The 19,858-nt window shown below is 55.0% G+C and overlaps 8 protein-coding genes across 8 annotated transcripts; 5 read left to right on the plus strand and 3 right to left on the minus strand.

The window, feature by feature from the left end:
- Nucleotides 1-90: 90 nt before the first annotated feature.
- Nucleotides 91-1,807, plus strand: CABS01_10131 (NPP1 domain-containing protein; the record flags this gene model as incomplete). The annotated part of the gene is made up of 2 exons (XM_060543487.1): nt 91-1,172; nt 1,234-1,807. The coding sequence occupies 2 exons, from the start codon at nt 91-93 to the stop codon at nt 1,805-1,807; spliced, it is 1,656 nt and encodes a 551-aa protein (XP_060399668.1).
- A 999-nt stretch (nt 1,808-2,806) lies between these two features.
- On the plus strand, nt 2,807-3,960 carry CABS01_10132 (phytanoyl-CoA hydroxylase; the record flags this gene model as incomplete). The annotated part of the gene is made up of 3 exons (XM_060543488.1): nt 2,807-3,706; nt 3,768-3,860; nt 3,922-3,960. The coding sequence occupies 3 exons, from the start codon at nt 2,807-2,809 to the stop codon at nt 3,958-3,960; spliced, it is 1,032 nt and encodes a 343-aa protein (XP_060399669.1).
- Nucleotides 3,961-4,083: 123 nt separating this feature from the next.
- On the minus strand, nt 4,084-6,417 carry CABS01_10133 (uncharacterized protein; the record flags this gene model as incomplete). Its single annotated transcript, XM_060543489.1, has 5 exons — nt 4,084-4,232; nt 4,289-4,385; nt 4,435-5,355; nt 5,422-6,017; nt 6,216-6,417. 5 exons carry the CDS (start codon nt 6,415-6,417, stop codon nt 4,084-4,086), a joined length of 1,965 nt encoding a protein of 654 aa, XP_060399670.1.
- A 435-nt stretch (nt 6,418-6,852) lies between these two features.
- CABS01_10134 (uncharacterized protein) lies at nt 6,853-7,303 on the plus strand (the record flags this gene model as incomplete). The annotated part of the gene is made up of 2 exons (XM_060543490.1): nt 6,853-6,948; nt 7,031-7,303. The coding sequence occupies 2 exons, from the start codon at nt 6,853-6,855 to the stop codon at nt 7,301-7,303; spliced, it is 369 nt and encodes a 122-aa protein (XP_060399671.1).
- A 3,482-nt stretch (nt 7,304-10,785) lies between these two features.
- On the plus strand, nt 10,786-12,740 carry CABS01_10135 (ZIP Zinc transporter; the record flags this gene model as incomplete). The annotated part of the gene is made up of 3 exons (XM_060543491.1): nt 10,786-11,035; nt 11,270-11,470; nt 11,662-12,740. 3 exons carry the CDS (start codon nt 10,786-10,788, stop codon nt 12,738-12,740), a joined length of 1,530 nt encoding a protein of 509 aa, XP_060399672.1.
- A 754-nt stretch (nt 12,741-13,494) lies between these two features.
- CABS01_10136 (uncharacterized protein) lies at nt 13,495-15,377 on the minus strand (the record flags this gene model as incomplete). The annotated part of the gene is made up of 6 exons (XM_060543492.1): nt 13,495-14,288; nt 14,365-14,511; nt 14,590-14,862; nt 14,948-15,031; nt 15,105-15,182; nt 15,236-15,377. The coding sequence occupies 6 exons, from the start codon at nt 15,375-15,377 to the stop codon at nt 13,495-13,497; spliced, it is 1,518 nt and encodes a 505-aa protein (XP_060399673.1).
- A 1,457-nt stretch (nt 15,378-16,834) lies between these two features.
- CABS01_10137 (uncharacterized protein) lies at nt 16,835-17,632 on the plus strand (the record flags this gene model as incomplete). The annotated part of the gene is made up of 1 exon (XM_060543493.1): nt 16,835-17,632. The coding sequence occupies one exon, from the start codon at nt 16,835-16,837 to the stop codon at nt 17,630-17,632; it is 798 nt and encodes a 265-aa protein (XP_060399674.1).
- A 544-nt stretch (nt 17,633-18,176) lies between these two features.
- CABS01_10138 (uncharacterized protein) lies at nt 18,177-19,676 on the minus strand (the record flags this gene model as incomplete). The annotated part of the gene is made up of 3 exons (XM_060543494.1): nt 18,177-19,376; nt 19,449-19,521; nt 19,585-19,676. 3 exons carry the CDS (start codon nt 19,674-19,676, stop codon nt 18,177-18,179), a joined length of 1,365 nt encoding a protein of 454 aa, XP_060399675.1.
- Between the last annotated feature and the right edge of the window lie 182 nt (nt 19,677-19,858).

The raw sequence follows: 19,858 nt of genomic DNA on the forward strand, positions 1-19,858 counted from the left end.
CACGCAAACAGTGCCATGTATTAGACTAGCTATACTCCAGAGGACACTGCACTCCTTCTCAGTCCTCCAGTCACTCCTTAATTGCCCATCATGATCCGACACGCATTGACTTTGCTTCTGCTCTCGACGACCATTACTGGTCAGGTCACCTCTCCCGACAGTCCTTACAACCCCGAGTCGCAGGATGACGGCGATGCATTGGCAGAGAGGGCCGTCAACCCTGGGATTAAACCTCTCCCAAGTGTGAAGCCGGCCCCGGGCTCGAAGCCAGCCCCGAGTGTCGTGCCTCCCCGAAATCAGACGTCATCTCACATTCCATCGACGTTCTCCAAGTCGATCCGCATCACCACTTCCTCTCACTGGAGTAGCTATGCTCCTTCCTCTTCCCGGAAACCGACATGGAGCCCGCTTCCTTCTTCTACCCGGAAGCCTAGTCAACTTCCTTCCTCAACATGGCATAGCAGTGCCCTGAAGCCGTCGTCCACGCCGGCCCCGATCCATGTGAGCAACGGAGAGACGGTTGCCGCAGCTGTCGGCGCGGTTATTATCGGAGGAATCCTGGGTGGCTTTGTCATGGCGCCCTCTGGTGCGCTTCTGCCCATCGCGGCGGGACAGACTGCGGTGTTGTCGGCAGCGGCCGGCTCCGGGGCCGCCGGGTCGATGCCCGAATTCGAACTGGATCCCGTCGAAGACAAGCCTGATCTGCCCGAGTCTGTCCCGGAGGTCAAGCCCACCCAGCAGAAGCCCACTGAGAAGCCCACCGAGAAGCCTGCGACGCCCACGCAGGTCCCCACTCCCTCTCAGTCTTATGACCCGGAGACTGCATCTGAGACCTACGACCCATGGACTTCTTCCGCACCGTGGTCATCCTCGGCCCCCCCATCAGAGTTTCCTTCCTCAACGAGCGCACCCTTCTCCTGGACCTCATCAGAGCCTGCCTCCTCTCTTGTGACCACCTCATCTGTGTGGAGCACTACCATCGCCACTTCAACTTCTTCAGCCGGTCCGACTAGCACTGCCCTCAACTGGATCGACCACGACAAGGTCGCCGCCTTGAACGAGGCAACATCTCTGGGATTGGAGGGCCAACTTCAGCTCCGGTTCAACCCTGAGCTGTTCGTTTCTGGAGGTTGTGATCCCTATCCGGCTGTTGACGCCTTTGGAAGTCTCGGGTAAGCCAACAAACATCTTGAAACAACATAAAAGATAGCATGAGCTAATCATCATTTGCAGAGCTGGTTTGAGACCTACCGGTGGCGGACGAAGCGGATGCGGCAACGGCGGAACCGGACAGGTCTACGTCCGCCGCGGAAGCAGTCAAGGCCGTACCGCTATTATGTACTCATACTACTTCCCCAAGGTCCGCTGGGCCAAGGGCAACGACAACGGCCACACTCACTACTGGGCCAGCATCGTCGTCTGGGTCAACCGCTGGGGCTGCGAGGGCGACACGGACGTATCGGCCGTCTTCCCCGTTGGCGTGTCGTTCACCAGGGACCACACGGTATGGGATACTGCACAGACTGGCGACATCTCCTACTTAGAGTCGACGCACCCCAAGATGCAGATTCACGACAACGCCATGTCGCCTTTCACGGGCGCCGATGGTGACAAGGTCTTTGAACGCACTCTCGTGGCTTGGGACGCCCTTCCTGACGCAGCTGAGCGCGCGCTGTCTCTTGTTGAGTATGAGAAGACCCAGGTGCCGTTCATTGACGCCAACTTCCAGACCTATCTCGATGCTGCGTATAAGGAGAGCTTCTACGGCGCCTTGACTGATCAGCAGGGCTGCGGCGGCACCAACTAGGTGAAGTGAGACTTAGTATTCGGATATCGTGGAAGCTGAAGCTTTGGGTGCGAAGTACGCATATAAGAGTAGCTGAAGAGATTAATACTACGAATTAATCAACAACTCTAATCAATTTGCGTTGAGAGTCACGTGCATGTCAGGTTACAATTTGGAGTCTCTCACATTACTTTTACGTTTAAAAGCACCCAGGATATTCAACCTCACCAACCGGATCAAATACCGCACGCGAGGGCCTGACCATTTGATGAATAAACTACTCGGAATAGCTGGAAGACAAGACGACATTCCGGGACCATCAGCCTGCCTCGGGCACGTCACCGAACTCTTCATCCCGCCGGCGAGATCTTGCCTATTTCAACAGAGGTCCCCCATGCTTCAAATCCCGGGGATCCCACTTGGACCGAACCATTGGAGACAGCTATCCATTCTAAACACCCTCTTGACCCTCCATCTTGCCAGGTCTGCCACAAAACTGCGAAACACAGCCCATCCAATGCTATCTTGGTCGCTAATCTGGCAGAGCCCGCGTTCCGGCTGTCCGTAAAAGGCAAGGTGGAGCAGTGACAACGTCAAGCGCGGGCCGGATTTGCTTCGAAAATGCACGAAATGCGGGGAAAGATGGGAAAGATGGGGATGAGGGTTGGCCAGCGTTCCCGCCGGTTAAGCCTGATTCGGTAATTTTCCGCCGGCTAGTTGCCTTATGGGTTTCCCGCGGGTTATATTCCCTTTCACGAGATGCTCGTGGATACGTGAGGACGCCACTCTTGGGCGACGAACTTCCCCAATGAGGGACCTGGAGATGTGGATGACGGAGGGTATATAAGGGGATTCAGAACTCTTTAGCGATGACTGCGATCCTGCGAGTTTGATTTCATGTCTCTTTCACTTTCTCAAAGTGCTGTATCCTGATCACGAACACTCCATATTTCAACCCGCCCGCATTATAGACGCCATAACTAGTAGTTATCTCTGTTGAAACTCTCTCGAATCTTCACAATGCCTCACGCTGAATCACCCACGCCTGATGCCCCTCCTACCATCAATGGTGTCCAACTCCACGTCAACGACGACCTCCTCTCCGCCAACGAAGTCGAACCCCTCATTCAATCCCACCTCACAGAAGACTTCGATGTCCTCCGCCAACGGTACCGTCAACACGGCTACCTCCTCATCAAAGGCCTCATCCCCCGCGAAGACGTGCTCTCCGCACGCGAATCATACTTCAACTCCCTCGCCCCTTCAGGCGTGATCAAGCCCGGCACGTCTCCGCGAGAAGGCATCTTTGACGACGCCAAGTCAGCCGCAGATTACCCAGGCATCGGTGCCGGCAGTGTCAAGAACGCGGCGCCGGGCGAGACAGACCGCTCCGAGATCTTCACCGAGGCGGCGCTCAAGGCGCACACCGAGGATTGGTATGCCGGCTCCGAGGACGGCTCAGTCCGGGGTTTCTGCAACCACCCGGTCCTCCGCAACTTCGTCGCCGAGTTCACGGGCTGGGGTGACGAAAACACCCTTACCGTAAAGCGCACGCTCCTCCGCAACAATACCCCAGGCAACAAGGCCATTGGCGTGCACTATGACCAGTCCTTCATGCGCTACGGCGAGCCGACGTCCGTGACGGCATGGGTGCCGATCGGAGACGTCCGGCTCGAGGGCGGCGGGTTGATTTACATGCAGGACGGCGAGAAGCTTGGCGAGGAGATTGAAAACGAGTTTACAACGAAGGCAAAGGCAGCCGGGATGAGCGATGAGGAGACAAAAAATGCGTTCAATGCGAATATGATGAGCACGGGATTCTTGTGTGATGGGCCGGCGGACTTTGGACGGCGGTATGGGAAGAAATGGCTGGTGAGCGCGTATGAGGCCGGCGATGTTGTCTTCCATTCGGCACACATGGTATGTTTCTTCCGCATTTGCATCAGGAAGTATGTTTGCAGATTGCTGACTGCGACACTAGATTCATGCTTCGACCAAGAATTACGATCCCGAGGGGCGCATCCGACTTGGAACGGACCTGCGCTTTGTCGACAAGCGCCGCCCATGGGATACTGTAAGTCATGTTCTGCCTGCTTGCGATGCCTTACTTTAAGAACGTCTCTAATAAACAGCAGCGTTGGGATAAGCATTACAGCTTCAACGATGGCGTTTGATCCGACCAGGGCCGTTGCGCGTGACGCCGAGCACATCCCGACGCACGCATCTACGATGCAAAAATGTGTGAAGAGAAGAGATAGAGTCGACAATGACCATGACACATAGCCAGTGAAATTGAATCATCTTGAATGAAAGCTATCAAGTTGTGACCATTGCTCCTTCAAAGTCTTTACCAACGCCCCTGTCTTCCATTGGACGATGGTCCTTACTTGTGCGAGATACTTGATTGTATGTTCTCGTTCGAGGGGATGTCTTATCAAATGGCCGCCTGAGAGAAGTGTTAGGGTCACGGGGCTAGCAGGTATATCGTATCGATTGACTTACACAGAGACAGCATGTGTGCGGGCAAGTAGTATGCGTTGACAGCCTCATTTGACCGGGCCAAGCCCATGAGCATACATAAATAGAACGTGATTTCACGCTGTGTCATGTTTAGTCGAGTGCATGCGTTTCTTTCGACTGCAACTCACCTCGCTGTCCATCCTCTTCTTCGTTCCCTCAAATCCTGCTGTCGGATTTGAGCTGTTATAATCCTGGAAGGAAAATATCGCTTTCGAAGCGTAGTAGTACCCGAGTGCAACGGTGCCTGCATGGGCCTTGCTGTCAGTGACTCTCCTACTCCATAAAGTCAAGAGGAACAGAGCAGCGTTTGTTATGTGAAGGTTCATACCTGGATCTGCGGCCATCCACAGGGTCGGGAACGGTCTTCCTTTGGCCACATCCGCCCGTTCATAGAAAAGGGGCTGGAAAGATAGTGGCTTCTCTTTAAACCACACGTCGACGTCATTCTGCAACTCCTCCCAAGTCTCTGAGCTGCTTGTGCTGAATCCCGATCCGTCCTCCGGGAAGAAGAGTTTCAGCACTTTCGCAAACAGATAGACGATTCGGTTCGCGTGCGCTGTGTCGTCGTTGCTTCTAAACGTAGAAGACCTCTCAAAGTTTTCTAGGCAAATCTCGATTGGCGTCCTGCGAACTAGGAACACATAGAGTGCTTGTCGTAGGTGGACCCAGCTCGCGGCCTCAGCCAGCCCGCCTTGCGTCACGAAACGGGCAATGGCGTCGTGATTGAGCAGGTTCCTCGTGCCTCGAAGGTGATGGTAGTGGGAGTCTGTCTCGTTGTCGTACTCTTCGTAGAGCCGCATGATCACGACAGCCGTCAGCAGAATCGAGTCCCATGTCTCTGGAGGTTGGGAGAAAGCTTCGATGAGCAGTTCGATGCAGCGATTGTGGTAGTACGTGCTCTCCAAGTCCGATTTTTCGCTTGTGTCGTCGTTCCCCTGCGTATCGAAACGACTGGCTAGTGCGAAGATGCCGTTGAGCAAGATTGGCTTGCGAAGGGCGAGACGGGGGACGTCAAGGGTGAAGGGGCGAGCATCGTGACACGCATCAATCTGGGATCATCAGATGCTGTTGTATCCTCGCCAAAAAGGACGGAAATGGTGTAAGAGAACACTCACTGAAGGCGCTATTCTCAAGATATACGTGCGAAACAAGAAGGCCTGGCGTCCGGTAAATCCGCAATGTTCGGGGTCCACGGGCTGAATACGGAATTCTGCATCCGAAATGAGACTCTCAGCACGCTCCGAGGCAATCTGGTGTGAAGACCCGGCCTGCGTTGACGGCGAGTCCCCTAAGAGATATGAAATCTGGAGCTGTGGCTGGACCTCTCCAGATTGCCACTGTACGCTATCCGAAGTGGTGCCATCTCGCGCCGAGTCGAGATACCCGGGGCTTGATGTGAGGCTATCCCGGTGTTGTTGGCTTTCCTGCGGCGGCCCGCTGTTTAACACAAAGCCGATGGGCGCACTACCATCGCCGTGAGATCCATGTCCGGTGAATCGTTGTGCCGGGGCCTCGGCCCGGAACGCGTGCGTTGCCGGCGGTGAGTAGCCGAAGTTGAGCTGTCCTTCATATGGCGTCAAGCCGTGTGGGGATGGGTGAGATGTAAAGCTGTTACTTCTGTCGCCCGCTGTACGAACGGACTGGACGGCCGGTGATGAGGATGCCTCGGATGCTGCGTCGTCTACACGACTAACTTCGCTCTTGCGTCGGGCTGGACAGAGAGAGTAAGTTCCTGACCTGCATGGAGGGACTGAGTGATCGGCAAATGAACAAAAACGAGGCGGGGTGCGAGAGACAAAAGCTGAAAGGGTCACCTCGGAGAGGAGGGGGCTAGCAGAAGACCCGGAGGGCCCGACGGGAAGGGTGGGCGCGGTAAAGCATCATCTGAGAAAGGAAGGTCAAGTCAAACCTCGGTGATCCGCCTTCTGAACTCTGTCCCCGGAAAGAGCTGCCTTTCTGGAGCTACCCGGCGCATGCTTAAAGCGTAACGTCGTGTCAAAGTGACATTCGAGATCGGCCTCGAAGCAGGCGCCGCAACCCGTCGCGCCGGGTTGAACAACACATTTACGGTGACGCCGCCGGCAGGCGTCACAGCAGCGTCGGGGCTTCATATACGGTCCCGGCCGCCGGAGGAGGGGACCGGAGCCTTATGTTTACTCGTATCCTCTCTCGCCCGCCGAGGTCTACGCAAAAGTCCGAGTGTCATCCGACTGTGAGCCCATCTGTTCGGGTATCTCCTAGGTGTATTGCGGTGTGTGACTGTGCCCTTGTTTCTGTTGACGTTTCTCTCTGCCTTTACCTCGGAGAGTAATCAAATCGACTCTGAATGGGCCGTTGGCAGTGGGTTTGCTTGCCGGAATGGGAGCGGGTGAGCAGACGACCGTGCGATTTTGCGGGGGTGGAATGAAGAGAGTTGAATCCCGCGGGATACATGGCCTTTTGAAGACATGGGGAGCGCTTGGTCGGGGCTCGGGATCGACGCTAGGCGGGGGATAAATTGCGGGGTGAGCCCCCCTTCAAGGGAAGAAGTGTTTGTTGTCGAAACCATGACTTGTTTTGTGTCACGTTATTCCCTTCGTCGCCCAATGGTCCTGTTGTTGAGCAGGGTATCCATATCAATCAGAGTCTCCCCAGTTCTTGGTGTAAGTCGGAGTAGTTTGGCCAAGTGAAGTTATCATCGTGAAAAAGTCTCCGTTGATGTCGACGACCTGACGGAGAGAACAGCTCTGCAGCTGGGGGATGCATCGAGTCATGCTCAATAGAAGGCCAACGAGAACCATTCAAGGTTCAATACCGGCTGCTGGGAAGAGATACTATGGAGGTACTTATAAGGCCACCACGAAGGAGCTTTCCGAGAGTCCGGTCAGAATCCCGCCCGATCTCCGGCCAGGCCATCGGGCTCTGAGCCAGCGCCCGACAACAGGGCACCGGTCAAGACAATTTAGACCGCAATCGCCGCCGTTTACCTATATTAGGGAACTCATGTCGCCATCCTAAGTGTGACATCTCGATGAGGTCTATTTCTCCGATGGCTAATAGTGTCTATTAGGGACTTCAGCCGCCCACACTCAGCCCGTGACAAAACTAGAGCGACTTCTCAACTCATCACCCCTTTCGAGTGAGCCAGTTTCAGTAGTTCCTAGCCTAACCAAGATTCTCGTGCTATGCCCGGAAGGATAGATGTGGGACGTCCGAAGTATCTTTCTCGTCAAGGCACATCCACCCATCGCATTCGATTCGCTCTCTATCGCAAGCATACGTCAACAATCATAAACAGCATCGTAGCGATTACTCGATACCAGAGGCCCTGCGCCGCCCTAAGTAGCATCACGGCGGCCTCAAACATAGTCCGGTGAACATCGGGGGATTCCGAACCTTAAGCCGAAGCCGACGCGATTCAAGTAGCCTAAACATCTACCACAACATTGAGGCACAAGCTCTGGCATCGGCCGGCAACTCATAGTCATTCAACTCACTCATTGCCTGCCAACATGATTGCGTTGATTCAAGGTGATATTGCGAACAGATGTCAGCTGTCTCATTTTGCTACACGAAACACTGCCTACGACACTCAAGAGCTAGATCTATGATTTATCTGACCAGATCCATCGCCGATGATGGCAGAAGGTAACTAGACGAGATGTCTTTGATCATCGTAAGCATCGTGAAGAGGCACTAGCGCACCGTGAACGCACGCCTCAGTACAAGGAATTGAATTGTATTCAATTCGAAATCCGATGAGGGATGTTGGTAAAGTGATCGTATCTCATTGCATCTGACATAAAGGTGAGTCGTAAGTTAACTGAGAGTATCGAGACATCTCATGCAAAAATCGATCCATGAAGTCTCTGTACTCAATGACAATTCGATGAGCTCTATCTGGTGATGATGAATCATGGCAGATTCATAGACAACATGGTACCGAAGTGCAGAGCTCACCCCAACGAAACCTGGAGTCCAAGTAACCTTCATGGCCCTGGTGAGAGATGGTCATGGATTCCGTCAATATTCGATATCATCCTTTCAATAATAGCTCGAAAGACAAGTCCCTAATTGAGGTCAAAGTTTTGACCGAGTTGAGGTCTATGACAGAGCCGCCCTTCACAGTGAGATCTGGTGAGCATGCCATCAGGATGTCACCGGTGAAGGACAACTCACCTCACAATCCTTACTCAAAGTAGTGGTCGATCAACGGAACACCCTATATAACCTAGCTTCCAATGACTTGAATAATGTGCAAATGAACCGCTCGAGATAGCCCGTAAGGTTTGCAATTTCATCCCGCTTCTTGTTAATCTTCCTCAGCTCAGTTTACCAAGGTTATCACGGTCTCCCTGCCGCTTTGGCTCACACTCATGTGATCGGAAGGACATGACTAACGGAATGTCACTGATTGATTAACCTTTGAGGGAGCACAGAGCTCTTATGTAATCTTCTTTTTGGGACCAGGCTAACCTTGATGAGGAGTGGCGTACTCTCAGTACGTACCTGATCTGAGAACCCAGCGGCCCAGATCTGGTTTTCGCTGCGATCTTTCCTGATTTCGAGATCATCCAGTGCTGTGTGTCTAAGCATTCCTTCGCCCAACTGCACGATCAAGAAGAGTGTCATTTCCAGCCCAACTTGATCCTCATGTCTTTGGCACCTTATGCCTCCTTCCTTGACGAAAAAAATTGCAGCTATCTGTATGGTAGCCGAAAAAAGGCGAGACATCATTGCAGTTAACATGGAACCGGCGCCGGTCTCCGAGCATTCGGTCACGGGCAAGCACATGGCCCCATGACAAGACGGCTCTCGGATCCGAAGACTCGCGGCGACACGCAATTGACCCGGGTCAACTTGCTGGTTCTGCTCCATCTCCGGGTCCGATTGCCCTCTACTCGGATGAGTTTTGAGTCACTCGAAGCCACTCCGGCACCGGACACAGTTGTGTGACCTGTTGGCTGTAGCCCAAGGCCAAGACTCAAGGGCTGAAATTACACTACGTTGTAGAAACGGTGACCAGTGGCCAAGGTGCAGCCAAGAAGCCAGGGCCAAGTCAACTGACGCGTCTCTAACCTCGCACCGGGCGGTCTGAGGCCTGGGCACCTTTCAGGGCATGACACCTGGCCTCGTCACAGCGAGAGAAGCAGAGATTGCAGTCAAAGTCAAGACACGAAATCGAGCACACTCGAAGCAGCGGCCGACCGCAGCCACGGAGGAGAAGGAGTTGGATCTGACTTATCCGCTATCTGTCGCTGTCGGCTATCTCTAGTCCTGCGGCCTGAGCTTCGGAATAGAGCGGGAGCATTCAGCCCCATGGGGTAAGCGGGAACGCCCATCACTGGGTGGTAGGCAATGCGACTATGGGAAGAACCGGGTACTCTATATGCAGTGACGTTCTTTTCGCGGGGTCTAAGTGATGCGGGCAAACGGTTTGAGATTTGGGGGGAAAGGGGGGATATATGCATTGCCTGTAGTGGTGATGACTTGTTTATCCTCGGCGCGAAGAGGTTACGGAGAGGGTGTTAATGATTGGACTTTGGGTTGCTAGCGGTGATACGCAACGAGGTCACCATCGTCAGCCAAGCCCACCACAGGTCACCTTGAGTGAATGACTGAGAGGAGGGGATGAGAGTCATGATGAACAGACTACAGCAAGCCTGAGCAGTGTTCAAGTTAAACATCCGAAGTATCTGACCTATTGCCGTCTTCCGAGAGTCTCCAGTCAACATCGGTGTCCGAGTTTCGCGGTACGAAGATTGGGTTTACGGTTTACGCAGTATTACCTTACACTACGAGCATGAAGTGCAAAGTCCCACCGGCACAGTCCTCCGTCCGCCCAGGAGCCCCTCCTCGGCCCCGGCAGCCACGTTCAAACACGGCCTTCATTTTCATTAATGGCCTTGATGTAAGTAGGTACTTAGGGATTACAGAATGAGTGATGCTGAGGCTGAGACTGGCTGTGTGACTCGCTTCCGCATTTGGCCGAAGCAAGTTCCCGCCCCGCTGCCCTAAAAATTTCTAGATCCCGAAGACGGCACAGTTAGGGACAGCCAGTCGGGCCAGGTCTTTCAAGGTTCCTCTTCCCCTTCCCCCCTGAGGCTTGGGGCCCTGCTGCACCCGGCTCCCTCAAGGTTGCGAAGAGAACAGCGACTGGATGTCACTACTCATATGTAGTTGGGTGTGGAAGTACTTGACACCACAGCGAGCCCCCACCATTACCTCAAGGTACCCAAATTGACGACCTCGAGGTACTAAGGTACCTTGATCCCCAGTGACCTCGAAAGATTGACTCGTGTGATTCCATCTCCATCTCCTTATTCTCATAACTCCATCCTCTTACGATTCCAATCAAACTAGACACCACATCAAATCATACCAAATCGAGACCGACAGCAAGTAGACAGTAACGAAGACAAGTTCCAATCGACCCAACGAAAGGACTCCAGTTCCCCCCGTAGAAAGACAACCACAGCAAAAGGTCGTTCTCGCCCACGATGAACTGCCCTTCGCGCAACGACGACATCACGCTGGAGCATCCAGACTGGAACCAGAACCCGCCCTTCTTGTCTGCCGACCTCACCACCTGTGAGGATCTGAACGGCATTGCCAACGCCCGCGAGCAACGCAGGGCCCGGGGCGGCGCCGGCGATGGATCCGACGGCCGGGGTGACGACATGAATTACCAGACGTTGCCACGTCTGCAGCCCGATCGGAGGCTACGCGTTTCGGGAGGGTGGAAACACGGTGAGTCTTGAGTTCCTATGAAGAAATCCTGAACATTATTGTTCAACGACGTTGGGGGGTGTTACGAGTGCGATGATGCGGAGACTGGGACCAACGACATCAGCGTTTCCTCTCTCCCATTACTCACCTCACTCACCTCACTCACCACTCTCGGTGTGCATGCTGCATCGGCCGGCATCTTCAACGACATTTAACGACACACAACATTCTTAAACGCATACTAATTCTCCCCAGGTTTCCATCCCCGAAACAAAAAGGTGCATGGTGGTGATGACCATACACCTCTCCTTTGGGCCTCTGCGCCCGCCCGCTCCGCCCTCTGGGGCTGGGTGAGCTGGATCATGTCCGTCATTGGCTGCTCAGCCATCATCTCTGCCCTCAAGAGCCCCGAGGCTGTCGCGTCTTTCCTTGTCGCGACCAAAGAAACTACTCATTGTAGGTTGATCTTTCTTCATCACAGTCTCTCGAAAGACGGGGCCTCATCAACCCATTGCGCACATGTATCAAGATACGAATCTCATTCCATCTCATCTCATCCCATTGCGCCTCATCTCACTTAGACTCCCCTTACTCCTTCTTATTCACCACCAATGCCTCAATACAATGTAAGCTGACAATATCCCAAGCCATCACCAAGCGCCACGCCCACACCCACGACCACGACCGCATTACTGCTCGCTCAACCTGCCCGACCGGCGGCCTCGGCGACGAAGATGCCTACAACACGCCCCTCCACGTCGGCGCCCTCTTCATCATCCTCGCAACCTCCTTCCTCGCCTGCGCCTTCCCGCTCATCGCCAAGAGTATTCCCGCCATCCGAATCCCCCGCCCCTTCTTCTTCGCTGTCCGCCACTTCGGTACCGGCGTCCTCCTCGCCACCGCCTTCGTTCACCTCCTTCCGACGGCCTTCACACTTCTCGGCAACCCATGCTTGAGCTCCTTCTGGGTCGAGGATTACCCCGCCATGCCGGGCGCCATCGCCCTGGCCGGCATCTTCCTCGTCACCATCATCGAGATGGTCTTCTCCCCTGCCCGCCAGATGAGCTGCCGACCCGATGATGCCGTACTCGCCCCAAACCAACCCGAGGCTGGCGATGAAACCGATCAGGGGCAGCAACAGCAGCGCGTTGAGAAGCGCGTCATCGTTGACGAGGAGAACCGCGCCGTGCAAGTCAACTCCAACGGTGGCATCGTCCTGACCCCCGCACAGCAGCACCAAAAAGACATCCTCCAGTGCATGATGCTCGAAGTCGGTATCCTCTTCCACTCCGTCTTCATCGGCATGACCCTCTCCGTCTCCGTTGGCCACGAGTTCGTCATCCTCCTCATCGCAATCGCCTTCCACCAGACCTTTGAAGGTCTCGCCCTCGGCTCCCGCATTGCGAACATTGACTGGCCCCAGGGCAGCCTCCAGCCCTGGATGATGGCTCTTGCCTACGGCTGCACCACGCCCATCGGCCAGGCCATCGGTCTCGCGACTCACCGCCTTTACAGCCCGGACTCGGAGTTTGGCCTCATCCTCGTCGGCACCATGAATGCCATCTCGTCTGGGTTGCTCGTCTTTGCCGCACTGATTGAGCTTCTGGCTGAGGATTTCCTGTCCGACGAGAGCTGGCGTGTCCTGAGGGGCTCGAAGCGCGTCTGGGCTTGCGTACTCGTCTTCTTTGGCGCCTTTGGCATGAGTCTTGTCGGGGCGTGGGCCTAGGTGGATCCCCCGAGGCTAAGGGGGGGGGGGGGGGGGGGGGGGCGGGGGGGGGGGGGGGGGGTGGGTGGGGGGGGGGGGGGGGTGGGGGTGGGGGGGGGGGGGGGGGGGGGGGGGGGGGGGGGGGGGGGGGGGGGGGGGGGGGGGGGGGGGGGGCAGTCTGGATCGATGGTGATGCCGGGTTCCTGCCTGGTGGTCTTCTGTTGGCTCGTCTGTGACCCTCTTGCACCTGGAAAGACGCGGTGAGGTGTCTGATTCAGAATTTAGACGGCGACGCTGCGTAAGTGGATGGTGCGAGCCGACCCCTTACCTCGTTGCCTCGATACCAAGTTTCCATTCAATAGCTGGGTTTGTGTTTATGTACAACAACCTCTGTCATCTGTTTGTATGGATCTTGAAAACTGGTGTATCTCGTTCTTTGAAAGACTGCCGCTTGAAAGAGTTGTCGGTCAGAGTGCTTCGTTATTTGCTTTACGTTTGGTTTCGTCTATGAAGCCGTCCGCTCGTTCAAAGCAGTATTAGTGCCATACGTTCCTTAGATTAAAGAAAATTTAGAAAATTATTTGTGGATAAGACTGTTTCCCAAGTGCTGATCGAAGCAGATGACCGTCCAGCACTGTCTATGCCGAGTCTCTATGATTGTCACCCAATACTCTCACTCTCTCTTTGCCTCTCTCTCTCCCTCCCTCCCTTCTTGCTCTATCGTTTACTGTCCTGGATCATCTAGGCCTTATTCATCTCGTATTCCACACGATCCTCAACTCACAAACGTAAAGTCACTCGGTGAAGTTCCCTCACTCACAGTCGGACTAGGCGCGACCCCACTATCATAACTCCCCCTTCTCCTGGCCTTGTGCCTCTTGCCCCTCGTCTCGAGCCCTCCTGGCAACGGCACACCCCCAACAACCTCGATATCACCGTTTCCGCCGCGAGCAGCAGAAGCCGTGGTAACAGCATGCCAAGCCCTCGTCTCCTCCGCAAGTCTAGCCTCCTGATCATGCCTCTCTCTCTCCTCCCTGAACCGCATTCCCAGCGCCTCCTCCGTCTGACTGAGATACGGGAATTTCTGCTTCTGTCTCTGCGGTAGCGGAGAGGAAGGCGGCGTGGGCATGCTCTTGCGCTCGGTAGCCGTGCTCCAGCCCGCGGTGTCGCGGGCAATCATGGCCGTGTGTAAGGCGCAGCATACCGATCCGGGGCCACCGGTTCCAACTCCGCGCGGGGAAGGGCACCCGGGAACGACGCAGGCGTGGACCGCGTCGCAAAAACTCCCATTTGATCTCGCGGCGCAATGACATCCGGCAGCCCGGCATTCGTGGCTCATACAGAACTGGCTTGCGGAGACGAGGAGCGGATCGTCGGCGCGCGGAGCTGGGCAGGACGGGTGCAGGCAGGCGTGGAGTGCGCAGCGGCGGCTAGACGGTTTGGAAGGGTGTGGGCACTCTGGACTTGCTGCGCACTTGTGCGCTACGCAGAAGCTCGGTTGGTGTGGCGGTTTCGAGGGGTTCGCGAGGTCTGCTGCTGGTTGGGGGCAGGTTTGGGCGTGGCAGGTGTCTGGTGAGCGAGCGAGAGAGGTTTTTGTTAGCGAGCTTTTGCGTGAAAGAGGGTAGGTCTGAGTATGTCCTCTTACGACTGGCACAGTAGAGTCTTGATGCATCTGTTGCGTTGTCTTTGCGCTCTCGACATGGCGGATATGTACACTCGTGCTGGGGGCAGAAGTGGACGCCGCCGCTGACGAGGGCTCCGCAGGCCGTCGCGTTGCAAGCTGTCGGTAAATCTGAGGCGTTTGCCACGTAAGTTTCCCCGTCCTTTGAATGCAATGACTAGACTTAGGGCCCGGTGGATGAAGACTCACGGAACCAGCAAACTTCCTCGTGTGTTCCACCGGGCGAGACGACTCTCAGCGAGTCACACTCCGCGGTCTTGCAGAGCCGGTGATCTCTGCACCAGTTGCCGCCGTCGATTACGCTGTTGCAGTCCTTGTCGGTGCAGCTGTGACTCGGGCAGTAGAGGCCGTCGCCGACGCGCGGGTGACCGCAGGCGGGGATAAGGCAAATAGGCGTGTGGAAGCTGCACATCTGGGAGTTGGTGGCCCGCTTATTGTGGCATCCGTAGGTTGCGCAAGTATCTGCATTGCCAGAGAAGCGGTTGAATCAGAATCAGGGTCGATGGGTAATGCGACATGAAGGATCAGGAAGTCACAAGAAACGTACGGCTTTGGCAATATGGCCAGTCCTGGTTTGCGTCGGCGAAGATGCGCTGGTTGGTACAGCCCTGGCAGTGGCAGCGGCCGTCTTCTCCCAGATGAACATGATCAGTACCACATACAGACAGTCGAAGAGACGATTGGGTCAAGGCAATGCAACGTACGATCTTCGCAGTACTTGGATAAACCAGGCTGTTTGGGGTTTGTACACATCTTCTCACCAGTACGCGACCGGCAGGCATCTCGAGATGACGTTAGACTGGGCTCTTCAGCAGGCTGCGGGGACTGAACCCACGATCTTTGCAAAAGATGGAGAGAATGCGCTTAGCTTTGGCCGGTGCCTCGCATTTCAAGACCTTATGAACGCAGCCAGAGTAGACGCAGTGCGGCCGGGGCGGCGGAGGCGTGGGCTGTTTGGCGCGGCAGCTGAAGAACATGATGGTTTGCAACTATGTGATTAGAGAAATGATTGCAACTGGGCCGGTGAATGAATCTTGATGGAGTATTGGAAGTTTCTTGGATTATCATAGGGAATGTACAAATTGGACGATGTCGCATGGGCAATTAAGGTGACTTGATATAAGAAATCTTGAAGAGGATGAGTGAGATGAACGCTAGGCATCCAACATCACCATCAGAAAGACCATCGCTTGTTGGATAGTGCAACTATTATCTCTCTCTGCGTACAGTCGAGCTTTGAGGTTCCAAGGACTTATTGATGAGAGAAGGAAACCGTTGTTCGATCACGATAATACCCCTGGTGATGGTTCATGTGAGAGCTGAATGCAAGACACAGCTCCTTGGAGCCGGAAGACAATTTTGCAGGGGAGGCCGAGCGAAGTGAGAGTAAGACTGTGAGTTGAAAAGCGATAAATGAGAGCAAGAGTTTACTCTTCAGCGTATATTAATTCCGTCTCTCTTAGTTATTTCGACACTCCTTGAGATGACCAGGGAGGTGCATGGACTGTGTCTCAAGAGCGGCATTACATGAGAGAGACAGCATTCCGCAACGATCGATCAACATGTTCGACTGAGAGAAGATGACCTGAGACTTCAGACTGAAGATTTCCATAAATGAAAGAAGAAGCACTTTTCAGTTGCTTCAACTAGGACAAGGAAACGGTTCTTGCGGGGCACTGCATGCAGGCAGTCGGGCCAGGTGAAGTTTTCTCAAGCATCGGATGGGAATGAATGAGTGTATACTGGTCAGCTAGCTCGACTTATTGGACCCACGAAGTCGAACTCTCGGCTGCTAGTAGTCTCATGAGTTTCATAAGGCACTCAATGATTGATGAGCTTGAGTTGAAGCGGTGGTGAGAGTGGGTGGCGGTTCCCAAAATCAGGGAAGGAGGGTTTGCCCCACCAGCCACGCTTCTGCAGGTCCACATCAGTACGTACCAGGGGCTATACCCAGTACGGCTAGAAGGGTCCAGCCACCTCGGCCTAAAGCACGTTAAGGTGCACCTTGACGACCCCTGCATTGCAACGTGCCCCTCGTTCCCACCAGCCACAATCATGGCGAAATCAAGTTTCCCATCCTGGCGGGCGGCAAGGACGGAGATCATCGCCATCGCCAACCAGTTGCCGTTCGCCGGCTTTCCTCGTCATCAGGGTTTCCCGAGGACCTGACAGGCTGGCGACCTTGCAGGCTGGCGAAAGTATCACTGCCACTACCAGCGTCATCCTCTCTTCCTTGTTCTTCCCTGCCATTGTTACCTATCGCTCACATCGCGCATACGAGACAGCTTCACCTGTTCCTATAACCTGCCAAAACACCACAAATCAGCGTCTTTGATCACGAACAATGCCCTCGATCCGTCTTTGACGACTCAACAGCACCACACAACAGCTCCTGCGGCATTGAAACATCTCGCGACAGTCGCTCACCCTTACAATGACCGACGAGGAACAAGGCATCCAGCGCCCGGCGCAAACCTACCAGACCCCCGACTGGGAGACCCCCACGGCCAACAAGCGTCGCTCGTTCTTTGATCGCTTCGCTCCAGCGACGACTGGCCACCAACGCGACAATAGCACCACTGCTGCTCCCACGGCGACGAACGAAGGTGGCTTCGCGAAAGAGGATACCCAACGCTCAGATGATCACGCCCATCTGACCGCTCCTACCACCGGCGCGGCGGCCGCTACAGGCGCAACGACAGCACCCAAGGCCCATCCCTCCCTAGCAGCTCGCTTCGATGCTCTGCTCCCGCCACAAAAGACCTACTTTGGCCTTTCTCGAAAACGATTCCTTCTCTTCGTTGTCTTGCCCCTAGCGGTCTTGCTCCTGCTCATCCTCCCTCTAGCCCTCGGCCTCGGTCTCTCTAAGCGTGGCGGAGGAAAGCAAGATTTACCGCTTCCGAACAACCAAGACGTTCACACCGGTGACCTCACGTACTATGCTCCCGGGCTCGGCGCCTGCGGAAAGACGAGCAGTGATAGCGACATGATTGTCTCGGTTTCGCACTATCTGTGGGACGACGTGCAGAGCGGCGGCAATCCGAACAATAACCCGCTATGCGGCAAGAAGATCCGCGTCCGGCGTGATGGCGAGGGATCGGTGGATGTCACCGTTGTGGATCGATGTACCGGCTGCGCGCCGACCGATCTCGATTTAAGCCCCGCGGTTTTCAACAAATTGGCCAATAAGGACGAAGGCAGGGTCACTGGCACTTGGAGTTGGTTGGACTGAGCAGGTCTGGACGAATGCCTGAACCGCAAGTTAGATGGGAGTACTGCATAAGGAACATCCCGCCGGCCGGGAACTTGACGAGACATGCGAATAGTACGACTACGAGCCGAAGACGGAAAGATGTTGCGCGATGTTTGGAATTGCTTCGATACCCCTGTTGTTTTGTTCTTCATGCCTTTCATAGATACCATTGCCCTTTGAGGCACGCGAATACGAATACTTCTTACAGACTTCATGACTCCCTGGCACAGCGCAGCGAATCGGCGGACATAGTTCCGTCGATTGATCATCCCCAATTGCGACACCAACGACTGCACAACGATCTGGGTCATGGTAAATCATCGAGAATAATCGGTATCATTGAGCACAGATGCTCGGCCAGACTGAGTGCCGGCCCTCCTAGCATGTCGATAACTACAATGTAACGCCGTGAAAGCAGTCCCAGGGTATCCCCAAACTATGAACCCAACATAGACGCCAGTAAGCCAACCCCGAACCATTGCCTATCCCGCAGAGAGACTGCCTAACGTCAGTTCTCACTTGGTCAACTCGCTGCGCCCTGACTCCGGTCTCGCTCCTCCGAAGCAAGCAGACCATGTCCCACGGTAGAGTTTGTCGCTCCTGACCTACGCATGAACCGACTCTGACGCTGATATTCCCAATCGATCATGCCGTGATCGGTCTCCAAAGGCGAAAGCTGGGGCGCTGGACTTAATCCCATGCTACTCTCCCCGTCACCAACGCTATACTCTGCCACCAAAGACACCCTCTTCACGCTCTTCTCTTCCCCGATAGCTGAGCTCTCAGGTTCGTCGTCATTGTGCTCCTCCAAAATGTGCCGCCTACTTGCGGTCGACCTCAAAACGCGCGCCGGCTTCTGGAGCTCGAGGTCACTAGCGCTGAGCCAGCTCCCAAACTCCTCAAAGGTATGCCTCCTCGAGTTCGGCACCCCCGCAGGCGCAGGCCCCCGGTGTGTGCTGTGAACGGTGACACCCGACGACATGTTCGCATCCTGCTTCGTCCGGTGCCCCGTTGCCTGATTAGACGGTGTCGGAAGCACGCCCGCAGTCTTGAGGTTCCGCAGAAATGGGAACCACTCCCTCAGCAGCGGCCAAACAAGCGGCAGGTTCGATACGTAGACGGCCACGCTCGCTTCACGGATGTACCACAGCATGTATGTAGGGCTGTACGGGTCGGTCAGGTTGAAGATCTTGGTCAGCAGCGCCGCGACGATGACGCAGATGCCAAGGCTGAAGACGAACAAGAGAACGACCTTTTGCTTCCAGGGCACCTTCATACGAAAGACGAGCGGAAGGGGAATCATTAGCATCAGCACGTCGGAAGAGATGTTGAACCAGCCCTGGAGGATGGCGTAGTTCTCATACGTCGTGCATTGCGGGTCGGGTGGCGGCATAGCCCAGTAGCCGCTGAAGGGACGGCAGGCGGCGAACATTGTTATCTGCGTCGCGGTCCATCCAAGAGCGACGTACATTGCTAGCCAACGCACGAGGCGCTGAGCGGCGAGGTTGAGGGTGAGGCGGGTGTAGAGGATCAGTACGCAGGCTTTGAGGACATAGATGAGGTTCAACATCGCCTGCTCCGAGACGAGGACAATCTTGGAGCCGTGGATGCGGTCTTCGATCTCGGCTTGGGTGAAGGTTCCTTCTAGTTCTGGAGGGTAGAGGTTCGAGCCGCCTCCGTCGGTGATAATGTTGAGGAGGGCTACAAGGACGGTGAAGAGCACCTAACACGCGATAAGGAGTCAGTTTCCGGTTGTTCAGTTTCTTGAGAGGATACTCCACGCGGTCGAACATACTGCTGCGAGAATCTGGAGATAGTCGTCGGCTTCAAAGTTGGAGACACCACCTAACCTCTTTGCTCTTCCATACCTATCAAGGAAATATGTTAGCTGGACTCCTTTCCGACCGCTGACAGGGGCCTATTGAACGAACATTCTGAGGAAGATGAAGGCCATCCCTATTGAGTAGTGTATCCAACTCTGACGCTCGAGACTGGCGCCGAAGCTCTCGTTACCGGATACCATCGTGATGTATGACTGCCTTCACTATGCCCTAGGTAGTCGCCAAAGATGTAATTGCGCCGACGATCCCAGGTGAAACTTCTTGGTGACGATCTCTCAACGGTCTATGGCATTGTTCTTTCCCAAACCAATTTCGATGCCGTAAATCTGATTCAGAAGTGATCGTGCCAAGGACATGGGTGATG

The sequence above is a fragment of the Colletotrichum abscissum genome (assembly GCF_030869225.1).
Source record: "Colletotrichum abscissum strain IMI 504890 chromosome Unknown Scaffold_25.1, whole genome shotgun sequence".
NCBI lineage: Eukaryota > Fungi > Ascomycota > Sordariomycetes > Glomerellales > Glomerellaceae > Colletotrichum > Colletotrichum abscissum.